The following is a 25461-nucleotide window of genomic DNA, read 5'->3' on the forward strand; positions in this document are numbered from 1 at the left end:
ATTCTTTCTTAAGAGTGAAACAATCCTGTCTAGAAACATACATCTGGTTTCCATAATGAAGTTAACTCCAGGTTTTTAGCCTCTAAACAACATGATTTGTTGTCCTATTTAATCTACATTTTAAGACAGGCTCTGGGTCCTACAAGTCATTTCCAAATACACCTCGATTTAGAGTGTTTATTTATCATGCTTAAATTGATACAGATTGTTGGCTACACAGTTACAAGAGCAACAGTTTACAATTCTTAAGTTACAAAAATAGTTATCACTCATTAGTATTTCTATACATATCTTAAGCTATTAAATGCATACTCTGTACAGTGGATGTCAACAGTGGTTGTTTGTTTCCTTAAAGCAAAAAATTAGAGAAATAAATCACTGACAGTCAGATCCAAAATATTTAGGTACCATAATATGCTTGCATGTCTGACACTAAATATCCCTATCCGTACATATCAAAAGCAGTTTCAGTGTCCAAAAGACATGCATCCAGGCTGTAAGACCCTTATGACAGCCGATGGAACAGGACAGTATGAGTATCGGTATGTTACTGCCACCTAATGGTCTGGCACTACACCGTCGAATCCAACTCGGTAACTTTAATTCGACAGATTCCTTACAAAGAACTATACCTGCCCTACCTACAGGTGGGAAAGCAGGTTTATAGGACAAAAATCATAGGAGCAGCAGAACAAGCTACCCCTTCGTTACCACAATCACTGACTAAAGATAAAATAGGAGGGTGGCTTCTCAAGTGAAGAAATACTCAATGTCTTTGCCATATCCAAATTATTGTTTCCAAGATGTTTTGGTTGTTTAATTCATTTATGTTTTGCCAGAGTCACCAAAAAAAAAAAAATCTCGATTGGGGTGATCAGGGTCAACAGTAACAAGTGTTCTGCTGATTGAAGAAGCCCACTATTGAAATACATTGGGTTGTGTTTATTTAACTTCTGCTTCCTTTTCAGAACTAACAGTAAGCCTGGAAGCATTGCTAGGGTTGTGGCATTTTGTTAGAGAGGCAAGCTAAATTTTGAATTCTCACAGCAGAATTACTGCTAGTCTTACTTAACTTTAAAAGTCTAGTCCCACTGACATTAAGTTTTACATAGGTGCCTGACTCAAATAATTTACCCATTTCACAAGATTCTGCCTGGGAACAGTTAGATGTCCCATTAGATGCAAAAACACACCACCACCATCCCCAAAAACACCCACCCCTTCACCACAGCAACAGACAGCTTTATATGCCAAATAAGAAACCATGCCAAGTTTTTCAGTTTTTAATTATTTGAATCTAGACATCTCTCATGCCACTCCAAGCACCCTCTGTTTCACCATGAGGGCACAATGCTTCAGTCAGACAGTTGCCAACCCTAACAGTTGAATCCAAGACGTAAAGCTTCCATGCTAGTTAGCTTTATACACCACACACTTAAAAAGCGCAGCTCAGTCATGTTTAAAATGTATTGTGAAGAGATTTACTCACTCACAGAACTTCAAGGACAGCTTGTTCCAAAGTTAACTAAAGCATGTACTTAAGCCTGCCAACATAAGGTTGCAAGATGTAACACAACAATGTTAATATCAAGGTCAGGCATGCATCAGAAATGCATTAAGAATTCCAAAGCTGTCCCAAAGAGGAAGAGATACGCTTGTCTTCACACAAGTTTAAGGATTAAACAACAGCCCCCTAAATATCAAAATGAGGAAATAAGTTATATGAATGAGTTTCTAGAGGCTTTCCCCCACATCAGAAATTCATGAGTCTCAGGAATACAGCTTTCAGACAAGAGTTTCCCTTTTAATCTTTCCAAATGGATGTCTGAAGGTCAGATCTTAGGGCTTTAAGTTTGCTGAGTTTTTTCATTGATCTAATGCATCATAATGAAAAAATTTGTTCACCAGGTCAAAACGGCCAAATAAACATTTTTTACTCATTTACTTTGTGTTCCACATGGATTTACCTTAATTTTGGAATTTTACAATTATTCTAGATAGAATACATTAAGTTTGGGGGGTTTTGTGCTAGTATAGCACACCACTATTTTAACAGATAACAGAGCTTTCATTTTAAAGTGCAATAGGTTAGCTACAGAATTGCTACAAAAATTCAAGTGAAAAGAACTATACCAGAAATAAATCCCTTACAACACAATAATACAACACCAGTATTTGATAGTACATTAAAATTAAGGGGAAGTTGCACATAAAATATTCATCACCTCAGAAGAAACCTTAAGAAAGCATCTTATACACAGAAAAGCAAACCAGAAAAGATAGTTCTTCAATCTGACCTTCTAGAGAGAATTTGTACTAATTGATTTACAGTGAACAATAAGGCTTGCCTTTTGGTAAAAAACAAGATAAAAATAGATGTGAAATAGCAGCTATGGGTCTATCACTTTATCTATCAGTTGTCATAGCTTCTTTACAAGCTATATTCACTTCTTGTGCTCCCTTAGTATAATATTTCCAAGTTCAGTCACAGAAATCAATTCCAAGTTAAGCAATTAAGGCATCTGCTGGAATACTTATATGAAGAGATGGTAAATAAGAATTAGTAAAGTTCAAACTCTTGCCTTGTTTGGTTAGTCATAAGCAGACTGTTTTGCAAGGACAAGGTCACACACAGAACTGTAAGCCTTTGATTCTCCTGTAACCAATCTGAGGATTCATCAATAGGATCTTTACTCCTGCTTCTCATTTTCAGGTGAAAGCTCTTAGCCATTCAGTAAGTCTACCACAAATTGATGACATTAAAATTCACATCCATTAGATTATCCTGGATAATAACAGACATTAGGAGTTGTATCATTCTTTCCATACACATGGAAAAAATAATTCACTCAAAAGTCTTGTTTTCAAATTAGCTGATACCAAGCATTTTACGCAACGTAAGATCTCTAGATTTAAGTATGTGTTCTGCTCAATATATCTGCCAAATTTCCAAAGGTCAGTTTAAGTCTCAATACTGCATAAGCAATGTAAAAATCCCCCCAACACCTGTTCAAGCAGCATTCACTACTGTCCCCCAAAAAACTATACCATTTTGCCATTACAGTTATTTTAGATTACTGTTCATTCCTTTGAAGAAAATTTTGGTTTAAACTTATACAAAATATCTGCCTAAAGTTGTTTTCTTACATTAAAGAAAAACTTGAGGTTTAAACATTTAGGTCTAGAGAAAAACCCCATACCACTTGCTAGTTGACTTCAGATCTGACAGTCTAAACTGAAATTCTCTCCCTACCCTTCAATGTAAATGAAACTTGTCAGTTTAAATTTAGCAGACTTTACTTCTCTGCTTCTAGTCAGCTCCTCACTATTTCAATCTTTAGTTATCTGGTAGGTCTTTTCAGACCATCAGATCAGCCCTGTATGTGTTTCATCAGCCACAGAACTGAACCTAATCTACACTCCAGGAAGACAGTCAGTTGTAAACTATTTTCCCTTATGATCATAAGCCACAATAAAGAACATTTAAGTGCCCAGATTCAAGAATAATTTTAAAACATAACTGCAGTGAGTAATTAAAATCAACTATTCCAGTACAAACTTCTCCAAAGCCATAAGCTAACATCTTCATCCTATCAGTGAAACTTATACAAACCTAATGGTTTAGATTCCAATATGCAGAGACAGATTTTTGTTAGAAGTTCAGGATCAGAGCTCACAGCAGTTAGCTAGAAAGAGTCTAGGCTTTTTGTTTGGTTGTTTTGTTTCTTGTAAATCAGTCTTATGTGACTTTATTTTTAAGTTAGGTTCAACCAAAAAAAAAAAAAATGCTGAGGAAGAAGAGTAATATAGATGTGTACCTTCACTGAAGTACTGGAGCATAAAAGATTGATAGTTGCAAGAAGTTACTCAGCAGCCTTTTTCATAGTGTTTATTGCTAATTCATTTTATACAGCTTATTTCAAGGAGATGGGCAGCATAAAAACTGCAACATTCATTTAAAAATATATATATATTATCCATTAGTCTCAAGTAGTATCTTCTTACAGCTGCACCTTACCTAATTTAGAAATAAAACAATCCCAGCCTACTTCATTAAAACGTTTTGTACCTAACCCTTAGAACAACAGTCAGCCTCCAGAAATCAAGGAATTTCAGACTCCAAATTTATGATCATCATGTTTGATAAGAGCCCCAGAAATTCTCACTGTGCAAATTGCCCTACTGAAACTACTTGTAATAGTTCAGTTGTCAGTCTCATGATTACATCAGCATTTATTCCTACAGAAAGAACTGTTTTATTCTCACTTACGCAGCTTTGATATGAACTGCGAGGACTCAGGAGATTCAAACAACTACTGCTTATGAGCCTGCACACTGAATACACATATGCCAACATATTAATACTGACAAGTAGTTTAGATACACAGTGTATTAAAACACTAAAAATGCTGTAAGTTTACATCAAGCTGCCAAAACTCATGCTCAAACAGCTTCCCACTTAGCTCCTGACTACACTATCTTGAGTTTAATAGCTGTGCTCAGAAGTTCACAAAAAAACTGGAATGACAGTGCCATAGTCTTTACCCATTCATTTTCTATAGTTTTGAATTCTTTTGTCAGTAGTGATTTGGGGGATTGTTGCCTTTTTTTTTTTTTTTAAACACAATTTTAAACATAACAACATACATTCTCCTTATAACCACCCAGAGGTAGCAGGAGGGATAGAAGCAAAAAGATGTCAGATTCTAAAAGTTGCACTTTCAGGTATACTGTCATCCACGAGAGCTTTGCTGGCTTACATAGATCACATCACCTCTAATCAAGTACAGCAAGCAAAAAGTAGAATCCTGAAACAAAGAACTATTGCCACTGCTGTATTAGAATTTTACACCCAGTTACCTCAAAGCAATCTTGTTACTTAAGTAGCAGTATTGCAAGTTTCAAGAGCCAAAAAGAACTGAAGTATAAACTTAATCTGTGAGTACCTGTTTTTCTAAAACGCTCATTAGTGACACATTTCACCTAAACAGACATACACATACACACATTTACTTTAAACTGATGTACCACACTGTAAGGAAAGGTCCCAATTCAATTCAAGAATCTGATACTCCCATTCTCCCTCCCACCACACAACTTGACAGAAGTGTCTACATGTAACAGAAAGCAAACAGTAGGGGAAACACAATGTTTAGCAAGTACATCTATATACATTTTGTACCTTTTCCCTCCTTGCATTCAAAGTGAGCAGATCACCAAATTTGCTATGCTTTACATGCACATACTTCCCGCTTTCCATAGTACCAGTTCTGCTTAAAAGATCTCTGGCAGCATCAACAGCAGTCATTCCACATTAGCCAAAAGCTGTTTTTATTGTGGAGGCTGAAGTACATTTAAATATTCTGACTGACCCAGTTGGTAGGTTGTGTTTCCTCCACAGTCCACATACTGGTATCTCTCTTGGGATATTTGTTCAGAGTGTCCAAAGTAAGATGTTGTCACTGTGACTCTTAAAAACACAGAACAGAAGAAACATCTGTTTTGTAAGGTGTTTGAAATTTCCTAATCTAAAAATCAGTGTTTTTATTAGATTACTATGTTTAAGACACAAGCTTTGAAACAAAGTGTGTAACATCATTAAAAACAAAGCTTTAAGTAGCTGTAACAGTAGTATTTTAAACTCAGCACCCAAATGACAACAGCAAAACGAAACAAAAACCCACAAACCAACACAACAATACCAGTTTATATCACCTACAGATCTTGTCCATGACAGACAATTGGCCACCTGAGCAGACTTTTCTAAAGAAAACAGTAAAGCTTAAGCCCAGGTTTACTCATTAACACTTAGCGTTCCAATGGAAAAGCAAACATTTCCAGAAGCTACAGCCATGGTTTGTCTACACACTGCTGCTGTTCCCCCACCTGCCAAAACCAACCAAAACAAAACAAACAAAAAACAAGAAAACCCCAAAAAGCAAAAAGGAAAAAATCCCACAGGATGCCATTATCAGATTCCTTTTCAAGACTGAATTCAGGAAAGTACCAGAAGCCTGTTACTGCTTCAGGTTTATGAGGGTGTCAGCTATTTTTAAACAGTGGCAGAATTGTAATTTCTTTACATAGTTCAGTTCCAAGAACTATGAAGCTACTAAACTAGAAAGTTGATTTCATATTATCCAGGATACACAGACTGCAGGATTAAATATCTGTGATTAGGTCTTCAACCAAAATTATATGGTTTTAAAAATGTTAAAGTTTCCGGTTTCCATACTTACTGCATCATCACTACTATGTTATGCACTTTGATAGATAATAAAGTACAGAAGTCGCTGCAAAAAAAAGAAAAGAAAAGAGAAAATAGCTGTTAGATTTGAATCACATTTTAATATGTAATAAGCAAAAAAGAACAAGTAATGTTACTTCAACTGGAAATTCTGCTATCTGTCTATTTACAGACTAGAGTTGCTAGTGATGGCAACTTGTTGAAAATGTTTTCATGACTATACTTGTCTAGGTCTACTTTTACATACAAAGTTTTCATAATAATAACAATCACATGCACTTGCTTGTATTTAATGGTCACCAATAAAAATGTACTGTGAAACAATATTCACTCAGTCTTTCAGAAGCTAACCAGAAGTTGTTAACCTGAAGAACTGTATTAAAACACTTCAATATCACTTCTTTGCTGATAATGAATTTTATTATAAAGACATAGCCATAATTCACTTTATGTTATCAAATTCAAATACAGAAAGGAAAATTTCTCACGAAAGATCAGCATTATGCCAACTTCAGCATCATTTCATCTAAAAAACAAGTCATTTTATCAAAAAGAAGTCTTGAATGCTTGTTATTTTTGGTTCAAAATATTAGGAACTCAGGAAAGCCCCTTTTTTTGCACTGATCCACTTCCATATTACAGCAAAGTGACCATTAACCAATCTGCAGAAAGTCTGAATTCAGAGTTATTGTTTTATTGCAAGAGGTGTTTTCAGACTTCTGTTTCTCCAAATGCTACATTTTCTGACATGCAGCTACATACCATTTGGACACAGAGCACTACCTAAGTGTACAGTATGTGTTTACTTAAATCAGTTGCTCTTGATCACAAGTTTATCAGCTCTGGAATGAAAGGCACATAACCAGTGCAACAAGAGCACAAGTCAGCCACCCCCAGTGTATGCATGCCACTGTTATTCTTTTCCCCACCAGCAAAACCAAAAATACAATGAAGAATTTAGCAGTGAATCAACACAGGTGACCAGGATTTATATGAAAATACAAATAAAATGGTACTGTAATAAAAGTTGTTTTATTTCTGTCATTATTATAGAAAAGTCCAGCAATATGTTCTGAGTCTTTCACTGCTGGGCATGAAATAGGATTTGTTTGGACCATAATGTGAAATATTCTCAGTTACTGTAGTTTTATAATCCAAAATATTGACCACCTGCACCATAAGGCAAACCCAGCTTGGATCCAACAGCACATATTGGTCAACTAGCAGACACATACAGTACTAGCATGCCAGTTTGCAAGTCCAGATTATCTGGAAATAAAGCTGTTTTTATACAGCACAAAACCATAGCTAGGAAAGTGCATTAAACAAAGGTAAACTTCTGCATAGAATCAGCTCTCCAGAAACAAATGGATAGAAATGCCCTGTACGATGCTGGTTTCACCATACAGGATCTCCGTAAGATCTCCTGTACTTGACTTAAGTTGATTTTACAGGACACCTTCTCTCCAGGATCCAAGTAACTATCTGGTTATGCCTAACACAAACCTTAAGCTGACTAGCTGGGGAAACTGAAATACCTACAATATTGTGATCCACTGTATGACCCAGAAAACAGACTAATCCAGCACCTTCCCTCTATTTAACTGCAGATACTGGAAAGTTAAATAGTAGTGAGGGGAAAGAAAAACCAAACACAATAACAACAACAAAACAACCTTGGTAAGAGTAGCCAAAGATATGTTGGCTAGATATTTAGACTAACGAAGCTCACCAGCTGTCTCCAGAGTTGTTCTATGTTGTGAAACCAGTCTTCCAAGACTTACAATACAGTGAAAAAGGACAGAAGCCTGCCAGCAAAGTTAATTGTCAACAGATCAAGGATGTCAACCTAGTATCAAGTGTCTAAAATGCAGGAAATTTGGAAAAAAGAAACTAAAATACTCACAGAATTAAGAATGAGACACCAAACATTTAAAACATATCACAGTTAATGAGTGCTTCTCACAGTTACTAGGATCTAACTGCATCAGTCTCTACAAGGAAGTAGATCTGTAACTGACACAAACTCCCATAGGGATGGATCTCTTATTACCAGTTATCTATGCTTAGTGTCACTTTGCTGAAGGGAAAAGTACCTTCATATACATACAAGTCATTGTGCATTAGTCTGCTTTTCCAGTAATGTTCACAGACTCACTTGCTTTCTTGAAAGAGGTAAAGTCCATATTATAGACTACCAGCACAGAGAGATGGCAGCTTACCTGCCTCTGCTCCAAGAGAGCATGATCTACCTCCAAGCTCGACCAGCAAGTACATCATGGCTCCACACTATTGCCAGGACTGCAGCTCTCAAGCTGACCAGCCTAAAATCCCATCAGTTCAGGCCACAGACAGCTTTTGCCTGTCCGCATGCCTCTACGCATCCGAAGTCATCTCAAGTTTATTTAAGGTTAGTGACTAGCTTGCAGTTAAAAGTTTCAAGTATTGTCAGCAACAGACTCATAGCATGACTGGAACTTTGAGGCCATGGCACTGATCATGAAGGAGGCTTCAATACGTTCTTGCACCAGGTGTTGAGAAGTACGACCAAGTAAGTATCAGCATAAGTTCTATGAAGCCCTCACTTATTTTTCATGCATCAAAAGGGTGAGCAGGATCACAGGATTTAGTATTTACACAAACCAGACCTACAAGCCTTCAGGATGTAACAGAAGTACAATTTTTTTTTTTTTTTTTTTTTTTTTTTAAAGTTCGTAGCTAACTTTGTACTTATTGCTTTGAAGTGTTGGAATAAATTAAAATAAGGTTCTCTCCCACCCCAAGGAGGCTGGCATCCACTGGAACTGCATGCAGATCTCAAGTTTCAATAGTTAAAAGTTCAGACTGAACTTTTAAGTCTGAACTTTTAAGTCTTACTTTTCAGAGTAAGAGAACCAACACATGCTTATGCTACCAACACATACTCAGTGAATATTTTGTGGACTGAAAACTTCCAGAAGCTATGAACAAAACAGCTTAAATAAGGACTGGCTGTAAACACTGCTTACCATCATAGACAAACAGTCCGAAGAGAAGACATACAAATAAACCAATTCCCTCTGCCATCAGAAAAGCTTATGGGAAAGTTACCAGAGAATTGCATTAGAGCAACATGCCTGCACTCTTCCCCTGAAGGAGCTGGCACTAGCTATTGCGGACAACTAAAACACTGGGAGTCAGATATCACTCAAAGCACTGAGAGCCAGGTACAGTAAGCCACTATACGACACTACTGAAACAACTGTGGTTTAAGTATTTTTCAGTACTATTAAACCCACAACACAGAAGATACCACATTGTCCCTGTGTTTACATTTCAGCTGATCTGGAAAAAGCAGTTATTAGCATCATTGTTTTTAATAAATACAGGCAATATTTAGAGGCCAGCACACTTACAACATGTAGCTCATTTCATCTTGTATGACTGTGGGCACCATATAGTCAATCTAAAAGAAACAATAAAAAAAACACCTGAGTAGATGTAGACATACAAGATTAATGTACACTCAACTTTGAAAGCCTAAACCTATTTACCTGTTTCATATCCAGAGGGCCAATGCTGGTGATGTTGTTTAGCCGTGCTTTGCCAATAACTGTTTTTGAAAACTGAACTTGGGCTGTGATGTTTGCCACTTCAACCGAATAATAGTTGTTGTTTGTTATATTTAGTGTGTTCTAGAAAAACAACAACAAAACAACAACACTTTAAGAAATACCCATTCCGAGTATCCTGGCAAATACATATTTTGAAAATCCTGTGTAATTCCCAAAATTACACAAGTATATTTTCTTGCCTTCTAGGATTTTTTGAGGGGTCAGAAAGGGTAAAGGGAGGGAAGGAAGAGGAAGGTTTGAAAAGAAAATATACTAAATGTATTTCAGAAGTGAAAAAGATACTGGACCAGTTGCATCTTGAGACTGCAATAGCTCAAGTTTTATGTATTTTGCATTTCCTAAGAACAACCAGAATGGTTCAGACCCAGGGTATCGGGGTGTGGCCCAGTATTTTGTCTCCAACAGGTGGCCACAAGCAGGAATAAGGAAAAGGGCTAGAATTAAGCATGTAAAGCATACAAAGACACAAATCATGTTTAACCTCCCCCAGGCACTCTCCCAGCTTCTGTGTTAATTCTAACAGAGAAGACTCGAATCCAAGTTTGACGCGATTTGTCTGTTGAAGGGGTACTGAACAGACAACTGCTTGTCCAGTCTCACCTTGAACCTGTGTAAGCTTCTTGCATTAACAACATTCTTTGGCAAGAAGCTCTATAGGTTTATCTGCTGCGTGAAAAAAAAACAAAAACAAAAACAAAAAACCTGTAGCTTCTTGTTCGCATTCCCCCACAGTAGTAATCACACAAGACACGAAACAGACCATTTTATACTCTTCATGCCATTGTTGGGAGCATCAACCACTAACCCTTCCTCTGCCCCCCTCAACCCTAAATCATTTCTTTCCCAAACTGACAGGTCTACTCAATTTTCTTCATATAGAAACTGTCCCATACTTCCAAGTATTGTTGTTGCCCTCCCTTTAAGCTTTTCTTATTCAGATGAAGGAAATTAGGAGGTGACGGAAGTACAGTGGTTTCTACTTTCAAGCTAGTAGCTGACTTTATTTTATCTTTACTCCAATGCTCAAAAGCTGCAGGGGTACCTCCCACCCACAAGCCACTACCATTCACTGGCATGATAGTTCCAAGTGAACTCTAGCTCAAGATGCAGGCAAACACAGACTTCATGTATTGGCAGAGTTAAGCTTTCTGTTTTGCTATTCTTTTCCTAACAAATTCCAAGCATTCCGTTAGCTTTTTTTGACTGTTGCCAAGCGCAGAGCTAAGGTGCTCATTCAACTACCATAACCCGAATATATCTTGCATCTCATAAATGTCAGCTCTGGCACCCCCACCACCATTTCCTGGGCATCTCATTTTACATTTACACTGGATAAGAGGAAGGCAAACAGAATTGAATCTCTCAGTGACATACAGTCTTTCTGCTGTTCTTCAGCTAGCCCTTGTCCTTAGTACTCTGGAATTACTTTATCACCTCACCATTCATCCCCTTTCCCAGGTTTGTTTGTGAATATGTTGAGCAGCACAGACTCCATCCTCCACTGTGAGTACTGACCATTTCTTCATATCCTCAATTATTCTTTTCAGTAAATGTACCCATTCCAGGACCTCTTCTGCTATGGTGTCTTAGTTTTCTTTAAGGACATTAATGAAGAACTCTGCCAAAAGTCTTTCGGCAATCCTGTATTAACTGCTTACCAGGAAACATATGTGGAAAGAATTCCCTGAAGTTTTAAGGTGGGTGAGAAGTGTGAGAAATCATTTTTCCTGAAGACCAGTTCTGACAGTTGCATAATAGTAGGTCTGTATTTAGTAACATTTTTACACATACTACCTTTTACCTAATTCCCCAAACGATGCAGGAAACTCCAAATCACTTTTCCCCTTGAAAAAAAGGAGATGCAATAGTAGCCTACAGCTACACCTCTACTAGCTGTACATAGAAGAACGAGCCACAGCAAGCCCAGTTACATTTTTCAAACTGGTCGTTATATCTGCTTGAATTTCTTAAGACTGTGGGCTGATCAGCCCACAATTTCTACCTATACACATTCAGTGAGAGATATTACTATAACATTTTATCCATAATAAACATGGAAACAGGTCTATAATCTTACCGTAATATTTAGATATATTATACGTCTACTCTGTTCATAAGTGACGTATACCGACTTCACACCAATGTACTGAACGTCAATCGAGCGAGGGAACAAGAAGAACACAGCCAGCCCAGACAGTAGTAAACATACAATTACAGAAGCAGTCACATAGAGTTTTCTGGAAAAGAGTGCATTTTAGAGTAAAAACTGCATTAAATAAGAACAGTAGTGTGCTATTTTCTTTGTAAGTGATAAGAAGCATCCAGGATAGTAATAAGTTTTCTCTCCCCCCCCCCCCCCCCCCCAAATCTGCTAGAGTCTTATTTCCACAGGTACTACAGAAAAATCTAAATATTTGGAGCAAAAACATTATGTCAAACCAACTAACGATAAGACTTTAGTTTTTGTTTGTTTTTTGTTTGTTTTTTTAAATACACTATATCAGAATGATGAATTTGTTTGTCATGCTAGCCACTCAGTTTTATAAATCAATTTCTGGTTGACTTATTCAGTAGTAGTGGCCCAGGGAAGTTATTGCTTTACTCAGATTTAAACTTTGACAATGAAGATGTATCTGCTTAAATCAATTAAGACTGAGAGACTGAAAAAATACTTCCATAATTATTGTAGATATTTAAGTAAATATGGAGAGATCATATAGTACTACTAACTTCACCAGACATCTTATGATGGGAGTGTGCACACATTTAATAAATAACTCTTAACTCTGAGTTAAGACTAATATTTTTCATAAGCAGGATTCTTTAAATATTGCATAATATAAGAAAACATTTCAGTGATTTTGCTAGATTCCCCCCCTACACCCCCCCCCCATCTTCTTAAATTGCTATATTTTAACTAGAAGAGAGGAACTAAGTAGCTTCACATATCACAACAAGCCATTAACTTACGTTCTTCTTGGCCTCAGTCTCTGATCACTGTACGGAATTAATGCTACAAGCTGGTTTTCCTGTCCTAGAAACAAAAACACTTTTTTTTCAGAATTTAAACACACGCAAGAATAATTATTGTTGCAGTTACTTCAAACAAAGAGTATCCATAACAGCTTAACAGCACCAAAGAATTAATACTAGAATAAAAATGAATATCCAAATTCTAGTAGAAATAGAATATTTCAGCTAACGACCCAAGTAGAATATTATGGTAGTTCAGGCACCCGGGTCACTTTCTGAAATAGAGTAGAGCTAAAACCACACAAAGAAAAACTAAAGCTGAAAAGATCAAAACAGCAACAGATTCTGCCTTTGTGCAGACTGCGTACATGCACAGGAGGTGGTATGCCTCTGGCACCCTTTGCTTGAGGAAAAAAAAGGGAGATACATAGCAGCTTTTAGCTCTCTATACCAGGCCATGTAAGTCATAGGAGAATACATTCAGAAGCTCAGGCAGCAGGAACTGCTCCAAAAGGCACTCTTCCTGCTTTTCTTAGAGGAGATGAAGTCAGGTTTGTTTTTAAACAAATGCATATATCATTTTGGGTGGCTTTTGTAACACTTTTTATACAATAGTCCAGGAATTACTAGTACATAGGACCACTGCTTATGTGACTGAACTTTGGCACCCTGGAAGCCAAAAAAAAGTCTACTTGAACTTTTCCAATCAACAAGTTACTTCTCTGGACTGCATTTTTTAAAGGGAGGGGCTATCTTAGCAATAGAATTCAAAAAACAAGCACAGAAGAGTTGTTGAAAATACGTGGATTACATCTGTCTCTAAAGCTTTTGCTATTTGTTGTACAAGAGAATGGAATTGAGATTTTGAAAAGAAGAGAAGGCTCAAGAGCTTGTCAGATTTGTATTTCTAGAAGTCAAATGAAGAATTTGACCAGCATTATCACTTGGCTAGGCAGTCCTTTAGTGACTTCAAGCTACAGTTTCACAGTATATTAAGGATTCTGTACAGGGGTCTATTTTTCTATTGCAACTTCTGTAACTTTTACATTTTCCATGCAGTCATAACTGAGTATTTAGAATAAAAACAAAGCTGAACATGTTAGCAATGTATGAAAAGCTAAGCGTATAGTAGTTTGGAACATCAACCCATTAAAAAAACCTACCAATTGAAAATCTGTTTTAATCTCAACTTCAATGAGGTATCTTCAACCATTCACAAAATGGCACAGTCCTACTTTTATACTTAATTGTACTGAAAAACTAAAGCTGACCAAGTAGCAAGACACATGTTGTGGTCTTTCCTACCAGTCATGAAGTCATCCTGTGAACATTTTTTCTTTTTACCTCCCCTCAAAAAGAGCCAAAAGGATCTTTTTTTTTTAAACTGCTGAGGAACAAAGAGACAGCCCTATTTGTTCTTGCAACTCATTTGAAGTTCTAGCTTTAGCTACATTATTTCATTATAACTTATGAACAAAAAGTATTTTTAATAGTTAGTGCAAAATTTTTAATTACTCACATTTGTTTAAATGTTACATTTAAAAATCCTCCAGTTGAAGAAATAAGCTTTTGAGGTTATTATTATTAGGTTTTTAAGGAATGCCAATACTACAGAGTTTTAATTATCATTATCATGAATGAAACTTGTCATCATTATAGTCAAGTATTTCAAATTAGCAAGCAAATAGAACACAGACTACTTTTTCTGTAGTCTTTCAGTTAAGATATTTTTAGTTGCATGTTTTTTTTCCCCACACACTGCAAAGTTCCTGAATTCGGCAGAGGTACTCAGAATACATTGTATAATTAAGTTTAAGAGCCTAGATACAAAGTCTATCCCCATGGTTGCCACTGTTAAAATACCCAGTGCCCCCTGCTACTTATTCCCAGATGTGACAGAACTATTTGAGGCTGAATTGCAAACTATAGCAAAACCTAATCCAACTGATGCACATGCAAAGGGACAGTATGTGTCCCCCTGCCCCTGGTTTAACAAAAGAGGCTCAACCAAAGAACAACTATGGGGTGCTGAGGAAAACAGAAGCTAAAGGCAGCACAGCTGCCCAAAAGTTCCTTCTAAGGCAGTGCTACCTAGTATATTAACATGCTCAAGGAAGTCTCATTTATTTTTAGTAGTACATTCACTAAGCAGTATATTTAGCAGTACATTCAGAGAAATACAGGTTTGCAAATGAGAACTTAAACAGCATATAGTTCAACTTTCACTACTCTTTAATGAATAAATCTGAAATAGTGTTTGATCAATAAGAGAGGGTTTTTCCTTCTGTACCTCTTCCCGCCCCCCCCCCCAAAAAAAAAAAAAGACAGGGTTACTGCAGAATAGACTTGTCTAGGAAGCTATGTTTTCTTACTCCTCCTCCTAAGAGATTGAAGCCAAAACCAAGTGAAATCCTAGCATAGAGGCATCAGTCAATTTTCCCAAGTTGCAGGCCAAAATCAGTTCTGAAAGGTTTTTATAACCAATAATCTAACTAATTTGGGTAAAAGCTCTAGCAAAAGCAAGGCAAAGCTTTCCCACCTCTTCCCTCCCCCTGCTCTTGTAAGGAAGGTCTTGCATCTGAAGCAAAAGGTCGTGCTTTGGCATACTGCATTTGCCACTCTCCCCTTCGGCCCAATTTCAGATACCCTGCATCCTCCTTTAAAAGGTCTGTTCTAATCAGTTATACAACTGAGTTACCATATAGAAAAGAACGGTAATGGTTTATTGGGAGAAGGGGTGAAGGATGAGGGCAGCAAGCAAACAGAACTGTTTCAGCACGAAGGCAGATGCTGTGCAGCTTACTGCTCCCAGAGGCAGACAGAGATCCTCCCTGTGTTCAGCTCCTGGCAGGAGCCACCTGCGAGGACAGAGGCGGCAAAGGGGAGGAAAAGGGAAGCAAGAGGCACTGGAAGCTGTGAGGGAGGGCACCAATGTCTGCTATACATGATCAGCAAGAGGAGAGGTTCTAGCGCAGGCTGACTTTCTGATTCCTCAGCAGTACACACCAACCAAGTTTTCAATTTTCCCTTTTAAAAATCCAGTACCTTGAAAATTACATGAAGACATGACACTAATCTTTCAACTTAATTATCCTGAGAATGGACAGAGTTTTGCCAAATGAAAACCTGAAACAACAATGCCTTGAAGTAAGTTTCAGCTCTGGCTGATGTTTTGTTCTGAAAAACAAACCCTGAAAATACATTTGCTTAGGTGCTGCAGAACTTTGACAACTCAGAATTTTTGTTTAAAACAAAGTTGTACTGAATGTATTTTTTCCCAATGACAAAATGACAAGGGATATCCCAGACATTGTCACACTGTAGGAGAACATTATGCTTTTCAGTTGTATTTTTCAAACAAACATTTCTGGAGTTTGGTGCTCAATACATGGCTTTAAACAAACAAGAGATTCTCCTCCAAGCATGAACAATACCCGAACACTGTTTTCAGAATGACAACTTGATATTTTAAAACAGCAACCGGTATGACACTTACTTCCATTGGCCTGCTTCCCTAATGTCAATACAGCTATCAACTATAGGTTTGTGGGATTTTATATTGTTCCTCACAAGTTTTGAGATAAGCAACCTTATTTAAGGACTCTAATTTTTTTTGAATCAAAACAAACAAACAAAAAAAAAAAATCAGATCAACTTTCACTTATATAGATCTACATAAGTCTTCTCTCCTCCCACCTTAGCAATACTTAAAATGCCCTCTATTTTTCAGGCATTTCTGTAAAATTATATATTGATTCAAATGGTTTTAAATGGGTAGTTCAGAGAGATGTATTAAGAAGTCTCAAAAATAAAAGTTTGAAAATTCAATTTGGGAGAACTAGGGTTATCTAACTTTGACACTGAGAAGCATGGAATGCTGGAATTGCATAGGCAAGAGAAGAGCCACCATCTCAGCTAACAGCAATTTTATGTTGATTACAGTATAAGCATTAAGCATTTTGTTATGATAAAAGTCAAGAAGGTAAAAAAAAATTAGCTTTACTAGTAGAGGTATTTGTTACCTATTATTATAGTTACAACTACAAACAATTAATTTTATGAGTATTTAAAAAAAAAAAAAGCTTACCTCGTGGAATTCTTCCTGTTCCTTGGCAAGTAGGGCAAGTTACACTGTCTCTCCCTGTAAATTCTACATATGGGAACTGTGATACATCTCCACATCGACCATCTTCATTGTGGGATTCTGAGTGAACTAAGCCATTCCTCATATTATCAGATCCTGTACCTCCATCATAGCCATCTTCCTTGCATGTGCGCATAGGCAGATGTGAAAGAGATTTTCCCATGTCTAAAACAGAAGTCAGAAGAAAGTTTTCAGGGAGAAGAATTCAGACAGAGTTTGCAATTTACTCCTCCACACAGTTACTGTTAGTCTGCAGTCACTACTTAGACAAAACTCCTATGGCCTCGTGTCCTGTTTAGATTCCTTAAGACTTGCAAAGCTTAAAGTCACAGGCAGATCCGGAGAGGCCTCTAACATAAAATAGTGCAATTGCTGGCAAAAGGATGCAATGGTCTAGCATAACGTTTTTTCAAAAAAAAAGATTATATCATACAAACATTCACAAAATACATTAATCTTTGTAGAAAAATTCAAGACATACTTGCTCTAGAAATTAAGTTCACAATTTTCACTGTATCCTACACATACTACAGACCCAATCCTAATATGTTTTTTAGGCCTAACTTGTTTTGAGAATACAGGATCATTGACCAGTTTGTCATTTCCAAGCTAAAAATTATGACATTTATATTTAAATAGATGATTTACTTCAACCCAAAAGACAGTTAATCTACAGTAAAGTGAAGGAAAAATGGATGCTTGCAATATCACAGAATCGCTGAGGTTGGAAGGGACCTCTGGAGATCATCTAGTCCAAATATGTGGCATTACTGTTTGTAAACAAAGCAGAAGCAGTTTCTATTTCTATTCAAATTGTAAAATTCTCTCATTAACATAGCTCTTAAGCCATGCCACTGAAACTACCTTGAAACAGAGAACTCTTGAAAATAAAAGCAATAATGAAGTGATCCAAGTAACAACTTCTCCAATTTGCAAGAGGAAAAAATACTCTGTCCAGCAGTGGCAATCAGTTGTTCAGCTCATCCCCATAACCCACTTCAGTTATCCAACACGCAGAGATACTAACCACTCAATTCACAAGTGTCTCGGGGCAGGGGAGGAGTTAAGAAGAGAGAATATGCAAAACTTGAGCTTCTGTCCTAAGTGGCAACCTTTAAGAGGCTGCTAGCAATCATCACACACCGATTCACTGAGAAGGGAAGGGAAGGGAACTCACAGGAAGATTAAGAGGGCAACAGAAGTCAGAATATTTTAAACCATTCCAGACAAAACAGAAAGAGATCAGAAAGACAGTGATGGTAACACGACCACAACATTGATTTAATATAATGCTGCAAAGGTTAGGTGAATGTAGGAGGGGAAAAATAAATCACAAAATGCCTGCATCAGGTTTAAACAAACACACAGCACTTTATTCATTTCTGTAAACACTTGCAGAAGCTAAGTTTTGGTCAAAAACACCTGTGAGAAGGAAAACTACTTGTATATACACACTGCTACAGCCATTTTGAAATATTACAAGTTTGGGAGTCATTCCGTAACAAAAATATGATACCACATTGCTCATGACTAAATACATCAAGCATAATGCAGCTAACAAGTTCTCCCAGCAACTGTTAAAAAAACATTATGTGCTGAAACACAATCACACAGACCATTTAAATAATCAGTAATATTATACCTATATGCAGCCTTCTGCAGACAGACTACCTCTACGGCAGCCAGCACAGTTAGAGTTTTACTGGAGACAAAAGAGCAGACAAACTTTTGTGCTCATAATACCCTTTAAAAAGGTTTTTTTTAGCAGAAACTAAATTTCCTAAAAAAGCTGTTGCTAATTATTCCACGCATGTTTTTTGCTTATTGTTCTCCCTGTAGTTGACACACAGCCTTTAAGCTACAGACCTCAAATATTACAGCTTAGGCAATAACTGTTACAGTTACAGGTCAGAAAGCTTGGGGATCAGCCCCTGGTCCTTCTGGGCAACCATCACACTTAATTTATCTGCTCTGCTGAAGGCAGACTCAGGCTATGTCTGCATTAACAAGTAAACACAGAACAACACAAGCACTCTGTAGAAATAAATAGCTGCTGAGGATCCGACATCCACACTATACATAAATTTGTGGATTTTATTTCATACTAGCTATAGACTGAACACCCACTAGCAATTGAGGTGCATGTTCCAGTTTTAGTTTCTTCCAAAAGGAGTACAGTTCGGACACTCGCAGAATACATCGTGATATAAACCAAAACGCAGCAAGTGAGGATGACCGAGAACTCATTTCAAGTGCACCTCCTTGATTTGAAGTACTAATGCAGATGTATCCTCCAATGCCAGCTGTACTTTAGCTTCAATAATTAGAGTCTACTTATTCATATTCTCCTACCCCCCAATGACTTAGAAGATACATGTCTCAAGTTTACAGATGAGAAAAAACTGGCAACAAGCTTCAAGGGAAATAACTCTCTCCAACCTGCTCCCCCCCAACACACAACAAACACTAAATCTTTATTACAGCTAAACAAAACTCAAGAACACCTTGCTCTTTTACCCAGCATTTATATGCTGGACAACAGTACTTCCGAGAATGTATCATTTGCTTATTTAACAGCCTCTATACTAGCACCACCAAAACCCTTCTTTCTCAACAGCTATGCTTTGGTGGAGTCTTTCACCCATGGCTAATGTACCAGCTTCATTCTGCTTCAACTTTCCAGAGCATCCTTGAATTCAAAGCCTTTTAGAGAGAGTTTGGTATATCAAAAAAATGTTGTGATAAGGCATTTTTGTTTTTTAAGGCTGCTCCTTTCAGACAGCTGAAGCACTCGGTGTGATAAAACATAGACAAAACAAATAATGTCCTAAGCATACAGAACAATAACATCCTGAGTTAAATGCAAGACTTATGAAAATTACCTTTTGTTTATAAAGTCAGTGAAATGTTATAGTTAAAGTACATTGCTAAAGCATCTCCAAAACAAAAGTTAGGGTGACATTCTGACTCCTTATATGCACATATAGGGTTTAACTTACAATACTATTTCTTTTTCAAAATACCACGATTTTTTTTTTTTTTAAGCGTGACGATCATCTGCTCTGTCAGCTGTGGTTTAGTCACCAGCACCGCAAACTCCTCCAAAGCAGAGGAGGAAGGAGCGGTTAGCAATGACCTGGCAGGGGCAGGCACCTCCCTAACACCACCCCCTCCCGGGAGCCCGCCGACACCTGACCCTGAGGCGCAACCTGCGCCGGAAAACCGGCGCCTCCGCGAATAAGGAAACCGGGGCTCTTTTGAGGTTTCCCCCCACCAAATTCCTGGCCTGCAGAGCCCAAACAGCCGTGCCGAGAGCATGGCGAGGCGCCCGGCCACCGCCGCGCTCGCAGGGCCGCGCCGCCCCCCCGCGCTCCACAGAGGCCCGCGCAGGCCGCGACCCTCCGCGCCGCGCGGAGCCGCGCGGAGCCGCACAACACCGCCCCCGGGCCCACCAGGCCCCGGCCCGGCACCCCAAACCCGCCGCCCCCCCCGCACCTGCGCGCTGCTCGCGGGCCGGCTCGGCAGGGAGGCACCGGAGGCTCCCAGGAGCGACGCAGCGGCGCCGGCGCCTAAAGCCCGGATCGCGGCGTGCGCAGGCGCGGGGGGCGGGGGCGGCGCCGCGGCCCGCCGCGTTCTCGGGCCGGGGCCGGGGCCGGGGCCGGGGCCGGGGCGCCGGGGGGCCGGTCGTGTCCTCGGGCCCGCGTGTTGGCCGGGGCCGCCTTGTGTCGGCACAAGGGTTAACGCCGCCGCGAAAGGGGTCAAACTGGCAGACCGATGTGGTCCAAAACTCACCCAGGAGGAAAAAAATGTTGAGAGCAGAAGAAAGAGTGAGAGAAGGGGGGGAAGGAAACGGCCGAGTCCCTCCCTGCAGCTGACGGAGAGGGCAGAAGGGGTTTTCTTCAAAAGCCTCCGTCACCAATCATCAGTTTGCTGCCAGGTCTGCGAGTGTGTGTCTCCCCTCCCTTGCGCTCTGCATTGCTTTAATCACAGAAATGAAATTGGGGATTTTTCCTTCCACAACTGAGTTTTCTTGATGGTATTTTAGTAGCCACCATCATCATCCCTGTTGGATCAGCTCTAGTGGAGGTAAATTATCACACTGTGCTCCAGAGGAAATTAGATGCTTGGGCAAGAAAAGTTATGATAGGTCATCAGAAAAAGGTCGTAGGAAATGAGACACAATACCACTGCCAGGGCTGCAATTGTTTTATAACTCATGTCACATTGTACGTGGTTGCTGGTACAACTGATGTTTGTCCAGAGACATGTGCAGTGAGATGTTCTCTGAACATTTTGTTGCAGCAAAATAAAGTATATTGAAACTGAATAAATTTAGGATTGCTGCTCTTCTTTGTGCGCCTGCAACTGGTTTATAAAAACTCCTACCCAGTGCATGTGGCAACATAAGGAGACCGCTCCAGGGTGTGTGGGGACAGGCAAGGCTGTGCAGCAGGGACGCAGCTTGAGGCAAAGGAGTTTGATAGGGCTGGGGAGGAATTTGCCCCCTTCTGAGAGGGGGACGGAGCCTAGCCACAGCTTTAGCAGTGGATCAGGCACCAGGCCAGGGCCTGGGGAGGATGCTGGGCTGGACGGAGGGCCTGGTCTGGTTCAGACCACATATCAAAGCACAAGGGCAAGCACAGGGCTGAGGTAAGATGCCAGGCTTCGAGGGAGAAGATAAGGAAACGATATCATTGCCACCGCAGCTTGGCCTAAGCACGAGGCTGGGGCAGGGTGCCAGAGACCGTGAGGAGACGTATTGCCTCCAGCGTCTATCTAGAGCTGGTGCAGGCGCGGGGCTGAGTGCAATACAGCCCTGCTGGCAGCGTACCCGGCACCTGGCTCTGTGTCCAGAAAATGATAAGCAAATAAAATAAACCTTCCCTTGCACAAACAGACACTCAGAGAGAAAGGTCTGCAAAACATCATTACTGGGACCAATGCCAGACCATTTCTTCCCATTATCCTTGGAACTTGCTGGTGTTTCCTGGGAATTTAAGAGGTTTGGTCTCATTCTTCAGTTCAAATAAAGGAGAGGCCTATGTGCAACTTAGTGCTGAATGCAGGAACTAAACCTAGTTCTCTAGCTAGACGTGGTGAAGCTCCTGACAGTATTAAGAAGCTACAGTGCCAGAGCTGGATTGTAGCTTCATCTTGCAGGCCTTCACCTGAGCCTTTGGTCCAGCACCGTTAGGGTTCCTGAGGTGCCGCTATGAAGCTCTCTGTGCAGCAGGACTGATCATGCACTTTGTGAGCTCCTTACTGCAGAGCAGTCCCTAACTGTTCTGCGCCTTTACCTATACAGAGTTCAGATCTCGTTTTAGAGCATGAGCAAGTGCCAAACGAGGTGAACTTGGCAGGCTGACGCCTGGCTATTGGTTTTGGTGGCTGTTGACTATTGGTTCTGGCTCACCTCTGCGTTAACACAAGGGACACAAAGCACCGTGTAGATAGTGTCATAGCTTCCAGCTGTCCAAACAGAAAGTGAGAACACAAGGTCTTTGCCTTTTAAATAGTTTTAAATAGTAATGACAACCAGGCACATTGACCTGAATCATGTAGCAGGGAACATGCAAGAAAAGGACTAATAAAAAGGTTTTCAGAACAGCTCTGGGAAATTCAGCTGAATTCTGGCTACTCAGAGTTACTCAGTCTGACAAATTCTCTCACCACAAACTTATTCAAGAAAAAGAACCCTAGCAAATTTGAATTAGCACAAAGAACTTAATCAAATCAGAAGTTTACCCCTTTGAATGCTACAGTTTTTATTCAGCACTTGAGGCCCCTAAACTAATTATAAGGCTCTATGTGATTCAAGATGTTACATGGTTACCTGTGAGATTGTTTCCCTTGGCGTGATAGGTTGCAACAGTTGAAATCAGCATAAGCTTTCAAGATAGTTCTCTGTTATTGTAATTGGTATTAATTTTTTCTTATTAAAGACTTCCCAGTACTTGCTGTAGCCTTTCCTTCTGTGGCTTTGATACAGAAGAAAGCTATTTTTTCTCTTTTCTCCAAAACTGTCAAGGAGATGGAAAGGAACACATCTCTGGCTATCTCTTTGCTTTCAGTTATTTTCATTTACAGAGTACATGTTGAAGATACAATTTCAGAGAGAGGAATGGAAGCAATGGAACAATCTTGCATACCATTACTTACCATTAGGTGACCTAAGTTCATTCATAGTTACCTAAAATATGATTTATTTGCTACAGGCTAAAGTAATGCAATGAAAACTGAGAATAATCAATAATATGAAGGTCCTGTAAAGTGTCACACCCTCTATGCAGGCTTGAAAAACATGATAAATATGTGATATACTGATAACAAAATGTGCACATTAGAAGCACATTTAAAGTGCTTAAAATGAGATGCGCTGCTTAAGAGTGTTAATGAACCAGGCAACAGAGCTTAGGCTAATCAAAGCAGGGTACCTGTGATTATGGAAAGTGTGTTTCACAATGAGGAAGTACAGACTGTGCAACATCCAGTATTGCCAGTTCATGAACAGAATAGATGGTGTTAATAATGATTGGATCTGGATTGCATGCTCAAGCATAGAGAAAGTAATTAATCAGTTAAGGAATGCATGATACACAAGTGATATACAACACTAATGACACCGCAAGGGGTATGAAATGGAAATGGTCAAATGGCATAAACAGAAGCTGAGATCATGAGCTTTGGACTGAGTTATGGGACTGCTGCAAGTAATGCGAGCTGTTAGTTCTCATAGATCACTAAACTGGTGCAGCTTATATTTCCTGTAGTACATGCGTAAAGATATCCAGGTGATGAATCTGGTTTCAAGTTGGGTTTTGTAGCCGAGCAATGATGAGTGAGTCAGGTCCTTGAAAGTGCCAGAATTAAAAGCAATCTTTATAGCAGCCAACTGTGCCGGTGTGTGCCAGGCTCCCGTGAGCCCCTGCAAGAGACGTGGGCCTTAGAAGCACCAGCTAAGAATTGTATTTACTTTTCATTTTCTCCCCATGATGAATAACAATGCACAAACATTGTTTGTCTGAAGAAACTTCAGAGCACCCACATTTCTTTTGTCCTTCAAAAACATAAACTACTAGTTCTGTGAGCGCTGAAGCTAATGACCCCTGGTTTCCTATGCATGTGCCTCTTGGTTGACTGAGTATTTAACTGAATTATAGTAAGATTGGCTGTTATGACTTCATTTACCTAGAATCCTCTCCTGCAGCAACGTTCAACACTGCCACATTCGAAAGTGGAAATCCATACAAATTTGTTGACTAGACAGAAAGCCATTAGGTGTTAACTTGTAATCCTCTAACTGCTTTAGGTGGGTTATTACTTCACTGTTTGTTTTTTTGCTTTACATAAGGAAAAGGAGGCTATGCAGAACTATTACAGTTATCTGTGTGAATTACTTTTCTCTTCCAACTTAAGTAGTGCAAGGAGTAGTTACGCTGGCATGTTAAAAAGACCATTGGGGTTTTTTTACTTCTCTCTGTCACCAGCTCATGAGGATATCCAGAAGAAAATAGTGATTTTCTAAACTATGATTTTCTTCCCGAGACACTTCAGGAAGAAAATACAAGTTATCCTGATAAAAGTAAGGGCAGTCACAGTTTTTAGTAATTTTTCTATTCATTCAATAAAATGGCAAAAGCCTTTTTCTTTATTTTATTGTTTATTTATTTATTGCAAATTGTCCTAGTCTCAGGATGCACTAGGCCCAGCTACACAGCGGTTGTAATGGTTGCTCAGTCCAGGTCTGGCCATTGAAGGGTAGCTAAAGTCATGCTCAGAAGATTCTGCAGGCCATGCCAAATTTAGGTGTATGTAATCTGAAGCAACCTTACTCCAGGCACAGAACAACAGTACAAATATACAAACTCATGACCCAGCCTATTATTTGATTGGCAACATGTTAATCACTTCTGATGTACCCTATGCCCTGCTGTTTTGCTCTTTTGAGCAATGGCTGCAATAAATGTCAAGAATTAAATATATATTATATATATGTACATATATACATGCACACACACATGCGCACACACACACATACACACACAAATACACTGTATTACTTTGGTCTGTTTTGTTTTTTTAAGAAGTTCAGGCTTTGAAGCATTCTGCCCCCTACCCCCGCAAGAGAAATTCTCTGCATTTCAGAACTGCTGATCTTAGTGGTACGGTATATATTTTTAGATATTCACTAATATAATACTTGAATATAGATTGTCACAGATACTTTCATCACTATATATTGTCTGATAATGGGGCCTGTGCACTGAGTTGTCTTGCATTAATAAAACATAAACAATCTTCTATAACTGATGTGTTTCTGATATACTGCACAGCTACTGACACTTGCCATTCTTGCAAGACTCTGTGCTCTTGTGCAGTGTATACTTTATAGCTTCTCTTTGCTCATTACTTGTGTACAGACCTTAAATTCTGCATTAGCTGACAAATGAATGAGATGATTATATTCTGTAGACAGACAAAGA

The 25461-nt window shown here is 39.0% G+C and overlaps 1 protein-coding gene across 1 annotated transcript in view; it reads right to left on the minus strand.

The window, feature by feature from the left end:
• TMEM106B (transmembrane protein 106B) overlaps positions 1 to 20544 on the minus strand; it is a 61709-nt gene extending 41165 nt beyond the window's left edge. Inside the window, exons 1-8 of the mRNA XM_067291638.1 lie at positions 20474 to 20544; positions 16922 to 17143; positions 12832 to 12895; positions 11939 to 12098; positions 9781 to 9921; positions 9643 to 9692; positions 6240 to 6293; positions 5373 to 5470 (exon numbers count right to left, since the gene is read on the minus strand). Of these exons, the coding sequence (XP_067147739.1) occupies positions 5373 to 5470; positions 6240 to 6293; positions 9643 to 9692; positions 9781 to 9921; positions 11939 to 12098; positions 12832 to 12895; positions 16922 to 17141 (787 nt within the window). The 5' untranslated portion in view covers positions 17142 to 17143; positions 20474 to 20544. The remainder of the gene's footprint in view (positions 1 to 5372; positions 5471 to 6239; positions 6294 to 9642; positions 9693 to 9780; positions 9922 to 11938; positions 12099 to 12831; positions 12896 to 16921; positions 17144 to 20473) is intronic.
• Between the last annotated feature and the right edge of the window lie 4917 nt (positions 20545 to 25461).

This window comes from Apteryx mantelli, chromosome 2 (assembly GCF_036417845.1).
Source record: "Apteryx mantelli isolate bAptMan1 chromosome 2, bAptMan1.hap1, whole genome shotgun sequence".
NCBI classification, from domain to species: Eukaryota; Metazoa; Chordata; class Aves; order Apterygiformes; family Apterygidae; genus Apteryx; species Apteryx mantelli.